At 41.9% G+C, this 16,253-nt stretch overlaps 1 protein-coding gene across 1 annotated transcript in view; it reads right to left on the minus strand.

Moving 5' to 3' along the window:
- LOC114611343 (cytochrome P450 3A11) overlaps window positions 1-13,744 on the minus strand; it is a 28,928-nt gene extending 15,184 nt beyond the window's left edge. Inside the window, exons 1-4 of the mRNA XM_028756001.1 lie at window positions 13,573-13,744; window positions 11,654-11,747; window positions 9,266-9,318; window positions 1,534-1,633 (exon numbers count right to left, since the gene is read on the minus strand). Coding sequence (XP_028611834.1) covers window positions 1,534-1,633; window positions 9,266-9,318; window positions 11,654-11,747; window positions 13,573-13,643 — 318 coding nt within the window. The 5' untranslated portion in view covers window positions 13,644-13,744. The remainder of the gene's footprint in view (window positions 1-1,533; window positions 1,634-9,265; window positions 9,319-11,653; window positions 11,748-13,572) is intronic.
- Between the last annotated feature and the right edge of the window lie 2,509 nt (window positions 13,745-16,253).

Below are 16,253 nucleotides of genomic sequence, written 5' to 3' on the forward strand. Positions count from 1 at the left end.
CTGAAAAAGGTATTTAACCTTAGGCCCACCCTGAGAAGTGTGGTATGATGATACACATCCACTTTCTTCCATGACAATAAAAGCCTTTAAACTGCGGACTGCATCTTTTCTTCAGGATCTGCCAATGGAAGCCATGGAGAAGGCCTTCACCTATAGAGCCAACATCTAGTCTCCTGCAGGAGGCCTCTCTGTACTCCCAACCATGGCCACCACCAAGCCCAAGCTGAAACCTGCTGCCAACCATCAAGCTAAAGACTCTCCACACTGGAAGAATCAAAGGCCCTCTTTTTTCCCCAATCCCCAGGCTAGATCCAGCCTGTGGGGGCCCTAACTCTGTTCTCAGCTCTTCTACAGCTTCCAGTTTTACCTGGATGTCCAAGAGCTTAAGAAACAGAAGGCCCTAGCCTCCTTCCAGGCTTGAGAACCCCCAAGCCAGCTCTGTCTGTCTTGCACCTCAGACTGCACTTCCCAAACCTGGAGTGGTGTCCCAAGGCTTCCATACAGCCCAACATCTACCCAGCGACAGTGTGGGGTATGTGCAGTCAACATTCCATGTACTGACTTTCAGAACAGCCATGCCTGGTGGCAGAGTGGACACAGGACCCCAGTAACCCTACATGTGCACATGCCCATGTGAGCTCATGTGGAGACCACACATATTTCTCTATAACCCTCTATGGCATTTTTTATGACAAGATCTCTCTATGAATCTACAAGGCTCTGGCTTTGCTAGAATCAATAGCAAAAAAACCCCTGAGATTTTCCTATAGCCAAGCAGGACTTCCAGAGGGGACACATCAATCCACACACAAAACCATCCACTCAAAAACTATCTTGCTAAATGATATGGAGGGATAAAGATGAGTGTATGACCAAGTAATGCCTGACCAAATTGTGACCCATAAAATGAGAGACACTATAAATGATACTCTGCTTTCAGAAAGGGACCTAGTACAACTGACTCTTGAGAGGATGAATCCAGCAAGAAATGGGAAAAGATGTGAAGATCCTCAGCTAAAACATCAGGTACAACTTGGGGAGTCATATAGATGAGTCAGGGATATGATTGAGTAAGCCAGAAGGGTCAGGGACCCCAAAGAAGACATGCAGAGTCAACAACTAACATGGGCACATCGGGGCTCACAGGGACTGAAACACCAACCAAAATGATTACAGGGGCTGGACTTAGGCTTCCTGCACATTTGTAGCAGATATGCAGCTTGGTCTTTCTGTAAGTCCCTAACAATTGGACTTGGGGCTGTCTCTGAATCAGTTGCCTGCCATTGGCTCTTCTCCCCCTAGCTGGACCGCCTGGTTGAGCCTCAGTGGGAAAGGATGCACTTAGTCCTGATGCTACTGTTTGACCCAGGGCAAGGTGGTACACAAGGGGGGCTTCCGCTTCTCTGAGTAGAAGGGGATGAGGCTATGGGGGGATGGATTAGTAAGGATGGGACTGGGAGGAAAAAAGAGAGGGGAGCTACAATCAGGACGTAAAGTTCATCCATTCATTCATGAAAAAACAATGTGACCTACCCGCCGGTTTGTGAAGACAGAAAAGCATTCCTTCACTAGCACATTCTTAATTGTCTCTGGGTCTGTGACGGCAAACAGAGGTGCTCGGCCATCATACAACCTGTGTGGGGAAGACAGCTGATAAGCCAGGTTCTGAAGTGAGAGCCACACCCAGACTTTGATCCTAATGCTGCAGGACCTTCACTCTGCTTATAGAATACACGGTCACAGAAGTTCCCAGTTTAGCTTAGGGATTTTGATCACAGACATGGAGTCTTTGTAAAGTAATAGGTAATGTCATTCAAGACACAGTGAGTCAATTCAATTAAAGACAAAGAAGTTCTGAAAGGCATCACACTTACAAATAACAAGCTGACATTTTCCAAGTCTAGAACTGTATATGTGAGAGTTGTCTATACCATTTTCTATGACACTCTATGCCCTCACAGAAGACCCAAGTTTTGTAACTAACACCTACATAGGGTAGCTCACAATCACATGTAACACCAGCTAAGGGGATATCCAATACCTCTGGAGTACATGGAAGTCAGAGGCAGGCAGATCTCTGTGAGTTCAAGGCCAGCCTAGATTACAAATTAAGTCCAAGACAACCGGTGCTACACACAGAGGAACCTGACTTAATAAAGAAAAATATTAATCTTAAAAATACCCAAAGGAAGAGGCACCTGATGATGTCAGCTCAGACCCTGGAATTTACGTGGTGGAAGGAGAGAACTGACTGGCAGAAACTGTCATCTGATGCACATTTTTACCAAAAAGCTTGGCAGGGGCTGAGTCTTGAGATGGCACAACAGATAAAGACACCTGTACCAAGACTGATAACCTCAGCTCAATCCCTTGGAAATAAAGAACCAACTTCCACATGTTATCTTCTGACCTACAAATATGCACCAGGACACATGTCCCCCTTCCAGGAAAAGAAAGTTGATATAAAATAAAATGTAAACAATGACAAAGTCTCTATATGCACAGAGGAAGATTTTATTTTAATGCTAAACATGAACCATATACCAATCCTTAGCTAAGGCATGCCACCCACCCCTCCTGTGAAATGACATAATAAATTCAATAATGTAGTGAAGGAATGTGGGCTTCTATACAGACATGAGCCTGTGTGGCAAGAAGATGGAACAACCCTTCCTCCCCTCCCTGGTCCTTTGGGCTGGGGCAGACACAGAGTTGGTCTGCTCCTGTCCTGTGAAGATACTGAATCCTGAGTCATCCTAGAGGAGCCACTGCACTCAGAGTAGCTGAGGAGCCACTGCACTCAGAGCAGCAGACACCAAGGTGGGGTGCACTTGGGAGACATCATATCCTGAGCCATCCTAGAGGATCCACTACACCCAGAGCAGAAGGATTTCCAGATCCAAGAGGTGGCATGAGTCCCAGGAGTTCTTCCACCCAGGAGATTAGGGTCTTAAGACCACAGAGACATCAGGACTCTGAGGAGCTCTGCAACAAGCAAGATAACTGGAAATACAGACTCCAGTCTTACACAGTGAGGGCAGGTAACACTAGAGTTAACCAGATGGCGAAAGGCAAGCACAAGAACATAAGCAACAGAAGCCAAAGTTTCTTGGCATCATCAGTACCCAGTTCTCCCAATATAGCAAGCCCTGAACACCCCATCACACCTGAAAAGCAGGATTCAGAATTAAAATCACTTCTCATGATGATGATAGAGGATTATAAGAAGGAATTAAGTAACTCCCTTAAAGAAATACAGGAGAGTACAAGTAAACAGGTAGAAGCCCTTAAAGAGGAATCACAGAAATCCCTTAAGGAAATGCAAGAAAACACAAAGAAGGAATTAAACAAAAACATTCAGGATCTGAAAATGGAAATAGAAACAATAAAGAAAGCTCAAAGGGAGACAACCATGGAGATAGAATACCTAAGAAAGATATCAGGAGTCATAGACGCAAGCATCACCAACCGAATACAAGAGATAGAAGAGAGAATCTCAAATGCAGAAGTTACTATGGAAAATATTGACACAGTTGTCAAAGAAAATGCAAAATGCAAAAGACTCCTAACTCGAAACATCCAGGAAATCCAGGACACAATGAGAAGACCAAACTGAAGGATAATAGGTATAGATGAGAATGAAGATTCCCAACTTAAAGGGCCAGTAAACATCTTCAACAAAATTATTGAGGAAAACTTCCCTAACCTAAAGAACAAGATGCCCATAAACATACAAGAAGCCTACAGAACACCAAATAGACTAGACCAGAAAAGAAATACTCCCATCACATAATAACCAAAACATCAGATGCACAAAACAAAGAAAAAATATTAAAAGCAGTAAGGGAAAAAGGTCAACTAACATACAAAGGCAGACCTATAAGAATTACACCAGACTTCTAACCAGAGACTACAAAAGCCAGAAGAGCCTGGACTGACATCATACAGACCCTAAGAGAACACAATTGCCAGCCCAGATTACTATACCCAGCAAAACTCTCAATCACTATAGATGGTGAAACCAAGATATTCCATGACAAAACCAAATTTGCACAATATCTTCCCACAAACCCAGCACTTCAAAGGATAATTGATGGAAAACGCCAACACAAGGAGGGAAACTACAACCTAGAAAAAGCAAGGAAGCAATCTTCCAACAACCCCAAAAGAAGATAACTATACAAACATAACTCTACCTCGAATAACAAAAATAACAGGAAGCCACAATCATTTTTCCTTAATACTTCTTAACATAAATGGTCTCAATTCCCCAATAAAAGGATGCAGACTATCAGACTGGATACACAAACAAGACCCAGAATTTTGCTGCATACAAGAAACGCACCTCAGTGACAAAGACAGACACTACCTCAGAATAAAAGGGTGGAAAACAATTTTCCAAGCCAATGGTCCCAAGAAACAAGCTGGAGTAGCCATTCTAATATCAAATAAAATTGACTTTCATCCAAAATTAATCAAAAAAGATAAGGAAGGACACTTCATAAGCATCAAAGGAAAAATCTACCAAGCTGAACTCTCAATCCTGAACATCTATGCTCCAAATGCAAGGGCACCTACATACATAAAAGAAACTTTACTAAAGCTCAAAACACATATTAGACCTAACACAATAATAGTGGGGGATTTCAACATCCCACTCTCAGCAATGGACAGATCATGGAAACAGAAACTAAACGAAGACACTTTGACATTAACAGAAGTTATGAACCAAATGGACTTAACAGACATCTATAGAACATTTCATCCTAAAACAAAAGAATATACCTTTTTCTCAGCACCTCATGGTACCTTCTCCAAAATAGACCATATAATTGGTCACAAAACAACCCTCTACAGATAAAAAAAGATTGAAATAATCCCTTGCATCTTATCAGATCACCACGGACTAAGACTGGTCTTTAATAATGACAAAACCAATGGAAAACCCACGTGCACATGGAAACTGAACAACTCTCTACTCAATGACGACTTGGTCAAGGAAGAGATAAAGACAGAAATAAAAGACTTTTTAGAATTCAACGAAAATGAAGACATATCATACCAAAACTTGTGGGACTCCATGAAGGCAGTGCTAAGAGGAAAACTCATAGCTCTAAGTGCCTACAAAAAGAAACTGGAAAGAGCACACACTAACAACATGACAGCACAACTAAAAGCTCTAGAACAAAAAGAAGCAAATACACCAAGGAGGAGTAGAAGGCAGGAAATAATCAAACTCAGGGCTGAAATCAACCAAATAGAAACAGAAAGAACAATACAAAAAATCAATAAAACCAGGAGCTGGTTCTTTGAGAAAATCAACAAGATAGATAAACCGTTAGCCAGATTAAACAGAGGGCACAGAGACAGTATGCAAATTAATAAAATCAGAACTGAAAAGGGAGACGTAACAACAGAAACAGAAGAAGTTTAAAAAATCATCATATCCTACTACAAAGGCCTATACTCAACAAAACTGGAAAACCTGGATGAAATGGAAATTTTCCTAGACAGATACCAGGTCCCAAAGTTAAACCAGGAGCAGATAAATCATCTAAATAGTCCCATAACCCCTAAGGAAATAGCAGCAGTCATTAAAAGTCTCCCCACTAAAAAAAGCCCAGGACTAGATGGTTTTAGTGCTGAATTTTATCAGACCTTCAAGGAAGACCTAATACCAATTCTCTTCAAACTATTCCACAAAATAGAAACAGAAGGAACACTACCCAATTCATTCTATGAAACTACAATTACACTCATACCCAAACCCCACAAAGACCCAACAAAGAAAGAGAACTTCAGGCCAATCTCCCTTATGAACATCGATGCAAAAATACTCAATAAAATTCTAGCAAACTGAATCGAAGAACACATCAAAACAATCATCCATCATGATCAAGTAGGTTTTATCCCAGGAATGCAGGGATGGTTCAATATTCAGAAATCCATCAATGTAATCCACTATATAAACAAACTCAAAGAAAAAAAAACACATGATCATCTCACTAGATGCTGAGAAAGCATTTGATAAAATTCAACATCCCTTCATGATAAAAGTCTTGGAAAGATCATGAATTCAAGGCCCATACCTAAACATAGTAAAAGCAATTTACAGCAAGCCAGTAGCCAACATCGAGCTAAATGGAGAGAAACTTGAAGCAATCCCACTAAGATCAGGGACTAGACAAGGCTGCCCACTCTCCCCCTATCTATTCAATATAGTACTGGAAGCCCTAGCCAGAGCATTTTGACAACAAAAAGAAGTCAAAGGGATACAAATAGGAAAGGAAGAAGTCAAAATATCACTATTTGCAGATGATATAATAGTATACTTAAGTGACCCCCAAACTTCCACCAGAGAACTCTTAAACCTGATAAACAACTTCAGCAAAGTGGCTGGTTATAAAATCAACTCAAACAAATCAGTAGCCTTCCTCAACATGAAAGATAAACAGACTGAAAAAGAAATTAGGGAAATGACACCCTTCACAATAGTTTCAAATAATATATAATATCTTGGTGTGAATCTAACCAAGCAAGTGAAAGACCTGTACAACAAGAACTTCAATTCTCTGAAGAAAGAAATCGAAGAAGATCTCAGAAGATGGAAAGATCTCCCATGCTCATGGATTGGCAGGATTAATATAACAAAAATGGCCATCTTGCCAAAAGCAATCTACAGATTCAATGCAATCCCCATTAAAATCCCAACTCAATTCTTCACTGAGTTAGAAAAGGAAATTCTCAAATTCATATGGAATAACAAAAAACCCAGGATAGCCAAAACTATTCTCAACAATAAAAGAACTTCTGGAGGAATCACCATCCCTGACCTCAAGCTGTACTACAGAGAAATAGTGATAAAAACCTACCTGGTATTGGTACAGAGACAGGCAGGAAGATCAATGGAATAGAATTGAAGACCCAGAAATGAACCCACACTCCTATGGTCACTTGATCTTTGACAAAGGAGCTAAAACTGTCCAGTGGAAAAAGGACAGGATTTTCAACAAATGGTGCTGGTTCAACTGGAGGACAACATGTAGAAGAATGAAAATTGATCCATTCTTATCTCCTTGTACAAAGCTCAAGTCTAAATTGATAAAGGACCCCCACATAAAACCAGATACACTGAAACTAATAGAAGAGAAGGTGGGGAAGAGCCTCGAATACTTGGGCACAGGAGAAAAGTTCCTGAACAGAACACCAATGGCATATTCTCTAAGATCAAGAATTGACAAATGGGACTCCATAAAATTGCAAAGTTTCTGTAAGGCAAAGGACACTGTTAATAGGACAAAATGACAAGCAACAAATTGGAAAAAGATCTTTACCAATCCTACATCTGATAGAGGGCTAATATCCAATATATACAAAGAACTCAAGAAATTAGACTCCAGACAACCAAATTACCCTATTAAAAATAGGGTATAGTGCTAAACAAAGAATTCTCAACTGAGGAAACTCTAATGGCCGAGAAGCACCTAAAGAAATGTTCAATGTCCTTAGTCATCAGGGAAATGAAAATCAAAACAACCCTGAGATTCCATCTCACACCAGTCAGAATGGCTAAGATTAAAAACTTAGGTGATAGTAGGTGCTGGCAAGGGTGTGGAGAAAGAGGAACACTCCTCCATTGTTGGTGGGACTGCAAGATGGTGCAACCACTTTGGAAATCAGTCTGGCAGTTCCTCAGAAAATTGGACATAGCATTACCTGAGGATCCAGCTATACCACTCCTAGGCATATACCCAGAAGATGCTAGAACATATAACAAGGACATTTGCTCAACTATGTTCATAGCAGCCTTATTTATAATAGCCAGGAGCTGGAAAGAACCCAGATGTCCTTCAGCTGAGGAATGGATTCAAAAAATGTGGTATATTTACACAATGGAGTATTACTCAGCTATTAAAAACAATGAATTCAAGAGTTTCCTAGGTAAATGGATGGAACTAGAAATTATAATCCTGAGTGAAGTAAGCCAATCACAAAAGAACACACATGGTATTCACTCACTGATTATTGGATATTAGCCCAGAACCTTGAAATGCCCAAGATGCAACTCACAGGCCACATGAAGCTCATAAAGAAGGAAGACCAAGTGGGGGTGATTCAGTCCTTCTTAGAAGGAGCAACAAAACACTCAAGGGAGCAAATATGGAGACAAAGTGAGGGACAGAAACTGAAGAAGGGGCCATCTGAAGACCTTTCCACCTGAGTATCCATCCCATGTGCAGTCACCAAAGGTAGATGCTGATGTGGAAGTCAGGAAGTGCATGCTAATAAGAGCCTGATATGGATGTCTCCTCAGAGGCCTTCAAGAGTCTGACATATTCAGAGACAGATGCTCACAACTAGCCATTGAACTGATAATGGGGTTCTCAATGGAGGAGTTAGAGTGAAGACTGAAGGAGCTGAAAGGATTTGCAGCACCATGAGGAGAGCAACAATACCAACCAAGCACAGCTCCCAGGGTCTAAACCACCAGCCTGGGAGCACTTAGGGAGGGATCCAGGGCTTCAGCTGAGTATGTAAGAGTGGAAGGCCCTGCTGGGCATAGGTGGAAAAAGAGATCCTTGATCTCATGAAGGCTGGAAGCCCCAGGGGGTGGAAATTTTGAGGGTGGGGAAGTGGGAGTGGGGGGGTAGGTAGGGGTTTCATCCACAGAGAAGAAGGAGGAGGGGTAAGGGGATAGGGGGTTCCCGGGTGGGTAGGGGATGGGGTAAGGAGACAACATATGAAATGTAAATAAAACATACAATAAAAAAATTTAAAAAAAAAAAAAACAGAAAAAAAAAGAAGATAGAACAAGACATTTGGCAGAGCATATCAGAGGGACCTGAGGCAATGCATTACACTCAGGAAAAGGACATCTCAGAGGAGAAAACAAATGAGAAGAGGACACTGGATAAACCTTGAGGCCTGGAGGGATACCCATGGAGACCAACATTCTCAGAGGATGAGGGAGGGGCAAACTGTGTGATGGGCATGGGGGTGGGAGATGTAGTGACTAGATAAATAAACAGATAAAGTGAACAAATAAATAATGGAATAAAAAGAACTTGAGTCCATGGAACATCAAAGCCTGTCAAAAAGCCACAGTGTGCAGTGTTTTAAAGTCAATGAGACATTTGAACCCTGGTACTTAATGACATGCAGCATCATTACACAGGGCTACAATTCAGGCTGGCCACATCCTTCCACAAGTGGGGTGCCTCCTCCTAAAAACAGTCAACTTGATACAACTTTACATGATACTCACCCCCATCTTCTTCCATATTTTTGGGAGCACTCCATGTCAAATTTCCATAAACCCTGAAAAGAGAAATAGCATGAAATCCATTATTGTCCTGTCTGTACTGTCCCTTCTATAGCCAGAACACCAAAACCATCAGATCCCATGAAGTCAGGCTTATTGTCTCTGACACAGAAGAGTTATTATTCAGAGATGTTTGATGTGTCAAGAGCAGGATGTTTCAGTGGGACAGGGCAGAATGAGAGAATAGGACACATTGACACCTTCCTATGGCTTCTGTATACCGACTCACAGACATAGTCATGTACACAGACAACACATACTCTCCACACATACACTAATTATGATGATGATGGTGATGATGATGATGATGATGGTGATGGTGATGATGATGATGATCAACACAATTGTGTTAAAGAATGTGCAAGGTAAGCACAGATCCTTCTGGAAGAATATCCTGAGCAGACAGCAGCTCAAGCTTTGCCACTCAGCCTCTAGGTGTGAGCTTGGGAATGACTGTCTGGGGGACTGACCATGGGCCAGGTATCAAAGCAGGTTAACACCTAGACTTAGAGCCTACATGGCACATTACATTCTCATTTCTCAATTTTCTAATAATTTAGTTAAATCATCTTTTCCCTTGTGGCTTTCCTTTTAACAAATCTTTAAAAGAAAAGAAGAAAATAAAAAACTCTTTATGTAGGTAAGGATATAAGGTGATTGACAACCATCATCCTGTCTCAATATTCTCACTTGCTACTCACACTCATGCATAAGATTTCTGCCTTTAAAGGAAGAGAGGTGGCTGTAGGTACATTTCAGCAGCTACAGTAGAGGAGTTTGCCTAGCAAGTGGAATCTCATCCTCAGCACCAGAAAAAAAAAGCCCAGAACCTATACTATGTCACTAAGCCTAAAGCACTGGCTGACCTTGCAGAGGGTCCAAGTTCCATTCCCTAAACCCACATCCTGCATCTCACCTCCATCTCTAACTCAAGCTCCAGGGAATCCACTGGCCTCTTCTGTCCTTCATAGGTACTGCACTCACATGAACAAAAACACACATACACCCACATACACCTGAAAGCTTTCTACATGAAGCAGTCACTAACCAGGACCTCAGTACCTAAAAGAATCGAGAAGCTAAATGCTCTAAGTCTGAAGAACCCAAACATGAATAGTACGTGCTGGGTCTGATACCATACAAAAATCTTCATGGGTTCAAAGATTAAGCAGAGAACTCAAGTACAAAAAAAAGCTTCACAAATGTGTGGGGTGGAGGGACAGTGATAAGCTGATGCTTCAGAAATATTCAGAATAAAGAACAATAATGTCACTCATAAGACTTAATACAAAGAGAATTTTAATCTAGTAAATATAGATTGGTGTCCTAGAAGTTGGAAACCCATTCAAGATTCTCTTCAAATAACTACAGCAGTGCCTTCACCAACTCTACGCTGAGCAAGAAACAACTCTTCCTTTGTTGCTCACAAGATCAGTATTAAGATTGAATGAGATGGAGATCTAGGCATTTTACTCAGGATGAATTTCAATACATTGACATTAGGGCCAGTGAGATGACTCTGAATGAAATGTAACTTCCCACTAAGCCTGATTACCTGAGCTCTATCCCTAAGACTAAGATTTTGGCAAAAGCAGACTGACTCCCACAAACTGACCTCTGACCGACACATGCCTGCTGTAGCAAATACACACTCTCACCAAAAAAAAAAAAACAATAAATAAATGGTGAGGAGACAATGGGAGCTATGGAAATGCTTCAGTGGGAAAAGCACCCTGTGCAAACCAGAATTTGACTCTGAATACCTGTGTAAATGTGTGGCAGGAGGTAACAGAACCAATTTTCAAAAGTCAGAGACAAGGGACCCCAAGAGCAAGGTGGCTAGATAAACTAGTCAAGTCAGAGAAAGCCAGGTCAAAGTGAGAGACTCTGACTCAAAGGGTGAAGGGAAGAGCAATGAGGAAGACACGCAGTGTCAACCTCTGAACTTTCATACACACACGAATACATGTATATGCACCTGCACACACATATGGGCACTCGCACACATGCAAATGAATATATACATACTATAAAAATATACACACAGCATCCATATACACACACATGTACATGCATATGCCCCTGCACACACATTAGACATACATGCAAATGCCTATATACATACTATAAAAATGTACACGCATACAAATATTTTATTAAGTTTTACATGGCAGAAAGAGTCCCAGAGGACCCTGAACATTGTCAGGAATCAAGAGAACACACAGTATGAGGGCCTGATGTCTCAGGGTTTCCACAGAAAGAGAATTTAATGGAACTAGGACATTATTGGCCACAAGCAGAAGCCATATCAAAAGCTTAATCAACACTCACCTTGTAGTAATTCAGCAAAGTGCCTAAAAAAGGCAGAGGTGTGGGCCCAGGAATTCCCTGTTTCTTAAAATGTCCATGAGTACGGGTCCCATACCTGTAAAGAGAAACAGAAAGACTTGTGGCCATACACAAACAGAAGAAAAAAGACAAGAAAGACCATCATCAAAAACTGAAACAAACCAAAACTTGTCTCTCCCATCCAGTTCCCAGAGAGCTTTGGGAATGGTGAAGGGCCAGTTTGCATGTCAGACAATTGCAGGTATCCATATATGCTGAGTTCTCATGGATCTAGGGATAACCAAAACTAAGGTAGGTCATACATAGCCTAAGTGAAATCATTAAACAATTGTGGGATGTTTATGTGCACTGTGTATTCAGTTGCTGATTTCTGTACCCAGAGATCCAGTTACAGAGCTCTGGTTCAGACTTTGTTATTATCATAATCATGAAGCATCTCCTGAGACATTATTTTATCAAACATTGTTCTCCAGCATCTTCTGATTAGTCAAATGGAGTGTACATCAGCCTGTAGCTGGGCAGGAGAGAAAAGAGTGAGACTTCTGTACCCAGAGAGAGGGAGGGGATCTCACGTGGGAACTGGGGAGCCAGCAATTGGGACATAAAGAAGAAGGAGGTGCCAGAGCAAGACTACAATGACATGTAACAGGCAACAGGGTTGGGAAGTTGGCTGGAAAGTAGGCCAGGTGTGTCATTATAGAAACAAGGGCAGGCATAGAACACCCCATACCTTTACACTAAACCTCCGAAGAGGGAATTTAAGAAGGGTGGGGTTTGGGGTGCCCAGAAGATCTGCATAACATCAGTATGAACTTTAGTAAGAGTTAGTACCACTGGGACGATAGCTCAGAAGTAAAGAGTTTGCCTAGCATATGTAGGCTTTACCTTGTTTCCCCATCCTGCCAAAACATAAAAATGCAGAAATAATTTACTTTGTCATTTCATTTGGGGCCTTCAAGATGATTTCACAAGTAAAGGCACTAGCTGATAATGTTGATAACTGAGTTTGGTCTTCAGGAACTCTCTGAAAAGTTATCTTCTGACGTACACACACACACACTGTACCATGTGCTTCCCCTAACCATAATAAATAAACACATAAAATTTTGAAAACTTTGTGCAAGAGTTAATTTCAGCTTCTACTATCGGTTGGAGGAGGTGTTGTGCTCTGTGTGTTCCGATGCTGGTTTCTGTACCCTGAGACCTTGAGACAATCCAGACATGGGCAATGTCATGAGTATTGAAAAATCTCCTGTATCAGCGTGATATAAATAATACTTCCCATTTATCTCTGATTGTTTAATAAAAGATTGAACTGCAAATGGCTGGGCAGAGGAGAAGAAGTTGTGGGCAACAAGGCAGGTGAGTATACAGGAGAATAAAAACCATGAGGCAAATAGAGAAATAAGTTGGCCATGAGGTCAGGCCTGAGAAGGAGTAACCAAGGGTGCTCATCAAGAGGACAAACATGGAACAGAGCAAGCCAGGAAAAGAGTCACACTGCAAGTAAAATGGGGGCTTATGGATAGGATGTAGATCACTTTATGGGTTAGAATATGTTAGAACCTGGCCATCTTAAAGCCTGCTAATAAACTTAATAGTTCTCTGTCTCAATTATTTAGGAGTTAGCCAGGTTAAAAAAAACTGACACCTTTAAATAGCATCCTAGATATGCCTGTGGCAGGTGTTCGATTCCCTGGAACTGTAGTTACAGATGATTCTGAGCTGTGTGTGTGGATGTAGGGGTTCAAATTGGGGTTCTCTGAAAAAGCAGCCAGTGTACTTAATCACTAAGCCATCATCTGCCAGTCTGATTCTGATATCATTTTGATCCTCCCAATAATAACAGAATAGAGGTCCGAGTATCACCTTAATCCTGAGGAACTGTGGGGGTCACTCACCAGTAGAGGAGCACCAGGCTGATTGCCAGGAGGACCCAGGTTTCTAGTGAGAGAGCTGAAAACAGGTCCATCCCTGCTTGTCTGTCAGCAATTTATTCCTCTGTGTTCTCCCTCCAGCTGTGTGTGTGATCCTCTGCAGGGCTTCCCTTCTGCCCACTCTGCTGCACTGTGGCCAGTCTGCAGTACTTATATGCTGGGAAGATGGGTGGCACCAGGGATCTAGCCAGTAGTTGGATCACCTCTGCATCTCCTGGACTTTGGTATTCTTTTTCCCTAGACAGTTCAAAAAGATCATCCACAGCCTATTTTGACCCCCTTTGAGCTACCATTCTGTGTGGTATCAGTAAACAACAGTGACATATGGGTAAGGCCAAAGGTTCTTGGCAGAGAGAAGAGTAGAGAGTAGAGGCAGGGGAATCAGAAGTTCAAAGACAAACTTCAAAGCCACATAGAGTGTTTGGGACCAGCTTTGGATATAAGACCATGTCTCAAAAATTTCCTCTACTACACCTATCTACCAAAATTCAATACATGCCATCCCTTGACTATGGTGCCAGAGAAAAAGAGACAGCACCTACCAGTCATTGCTGAGAGGGAAGAATTGTACTCAGTTGTGATCCACTGGTGACTGGTGACCCACAGGCTCTAATGGATGGTTTCAAACACATAGTTACCCACATGGCACTAGATAAAATCTTTAGGACACAAAACAAATCATGAATATGGGAAGGAGATTTGCAGGGAAGAACTAAGGGTGACAGGGGTGGGATAAGAAAGAGAATGAAATTTAACAAAAATGTGTGCTCACACATAAAGTTGTAAGACAGACAGACAGCAGACAGACAGAGAGAGACAGAGAGAGAGAGAGGGAGAGGGAGAGAAAGTTATTGATTTAATAAAAAGTAGCTAGTGAAATGCCGAGAGCCACAGTCAAACATCAGGGGATGCCCAAAGAGACCTGTGGAAGACTTGGGGATAGGATTAAGTGACCCAGAGGGATCAAGGATGCCACAAGAAGATGTACAGCGTCAACAAACCTGAAACCATGGACCTGGCAGAGACTGAGACACCAAACAAAGAGCATTCAGGGGCTGGATCTAGGGCCCCTACACATTCATAGCAGATGTGCAGCTTGGTCTTCATGAGGGCCCCCAACAATTGCAGCAAGAACTGTCTCTGACTATGTTGCCTGCCATTGGATCCCCTTCCCCTTCCACTATTGGACTTACTGGCAGGTCCTCAGAGGGAAAGGATGCATCTAGTCCTGCAGAGACTGGGCGACCCAAGGAAGATACCCAAGGAAGGGCTTCACCTTCCCTGAGGAAAAGAAGAGGGTAACCGGGGAGGGATTTGTGAGATTGGGTTTGGGAAGAGAGGAAGGAGGAGTTGTTGCTACCAAAAATCCTTTTTAAAACATTAAGCAGAAAAAAACAACAAAGTTCCCAATACTACCAGGATCCAAGGGCACCTGAGTGTAGGACAGATTACTAAAAAAAAAGACGATTGACTTTAGAAAAAGCACAAAAATAACACTATGTCCTTGAGGTCTAAAAATTCATTATTTTCTCTACTGGAACAAGTTCAGAGGGCCACACAACCACAGGTGCATGCATACACATGCAGCCCATACCCACCACACTGACATCAGACAATGATTGCTAATATTTATTGTCCTGAGGACTTTGCCCATATTAGCTGATATCATCCCCTCTACAACTCTGTGAGGGATAACTCTGTCCCAAGTGAACAAACCATGACTCAAAGGATAACTGATTCAATCAAGGTTACATAATAATTCCCTAATGAAACCAGGATCCAAGAGATCACGTAGTTCTAAAGTTCAAGGTTTCCATCTATTCTTAAATAATTAATTAAGATAAAATTAGATCATCTTCCTTCATCTCCTCCCTCCAATTCCTCCCATCCGCCAACTCCGTCCCAAATTCATGGCCTCTTTTTGATCATTATTATGGTTCCACATATATAAATATATGAATACAACCTATTGAGTCCATTTAGTGTGGTTTGTATGTATATGTTTTCAGGGCTGACCACTTGTTGGAAGACATTCAATTCAGGAACTCATCCCTGGGGAAGACTATGTCTCCCTCTCTCAGGAGTCAGTAATTGCCTGTAGTTCATCATCTAGGGGAGGAATCTTGTGAGATTTCCCAGTCCACTCCACTTTAGCATATCTTTTGAGATGTCAATGTTCAGATTTTGTTTAGGTAACCATAATGTTTCATCAGTGTGACTCCCCCATCACTTCTGGGAGACACCATCCTACAGCAGACTTCCAAGTCTTCTGACTTAAAATCTTACTGCCCTACTTTCTCAGTGTTCCTTGAGGCTTAGGTGTGGGGTTGCGTTTTAGATACCAAGGTCTTCACCTGTAACAGACTCACCCTTGCCTCATGTCATACAGGATTAGTGGGGGAAAGAGCACCTCGTTCCAACTGGAATGCTACCCAATGGGTAATAAACACCCCACACTCAGGCCTCTAACCAGGAACAAGGTAAGGGGGACTAGCAAGCTGATAATGAGGACTGGGGAAGGTGAAGCAGGAATTCCATGCTGCCCTTCCTGCTCTAAAGGAAAAGCCATGGTGTTGATTTTCTACCAAAAAAACCAACAAGGATTTCCACATGATGGTTACTTTTCAATCCTTCTAAGAGACTGT

Source organism: Grammomys surdaster, unplaced genomic scaffold, assembly GCF_004785775.1.
Source record: "Grammomys surdaster isolate TR1022 unplaced genomic scaffold, NIH_TR_1.0 126109, whole genome shotgun sequence".
Lineage (NCBI taxonomy): Eukaryota > Metazoa > Chordata > Mammalia > Rodentia > Muridae > Grammomys > Grammomys surdaster.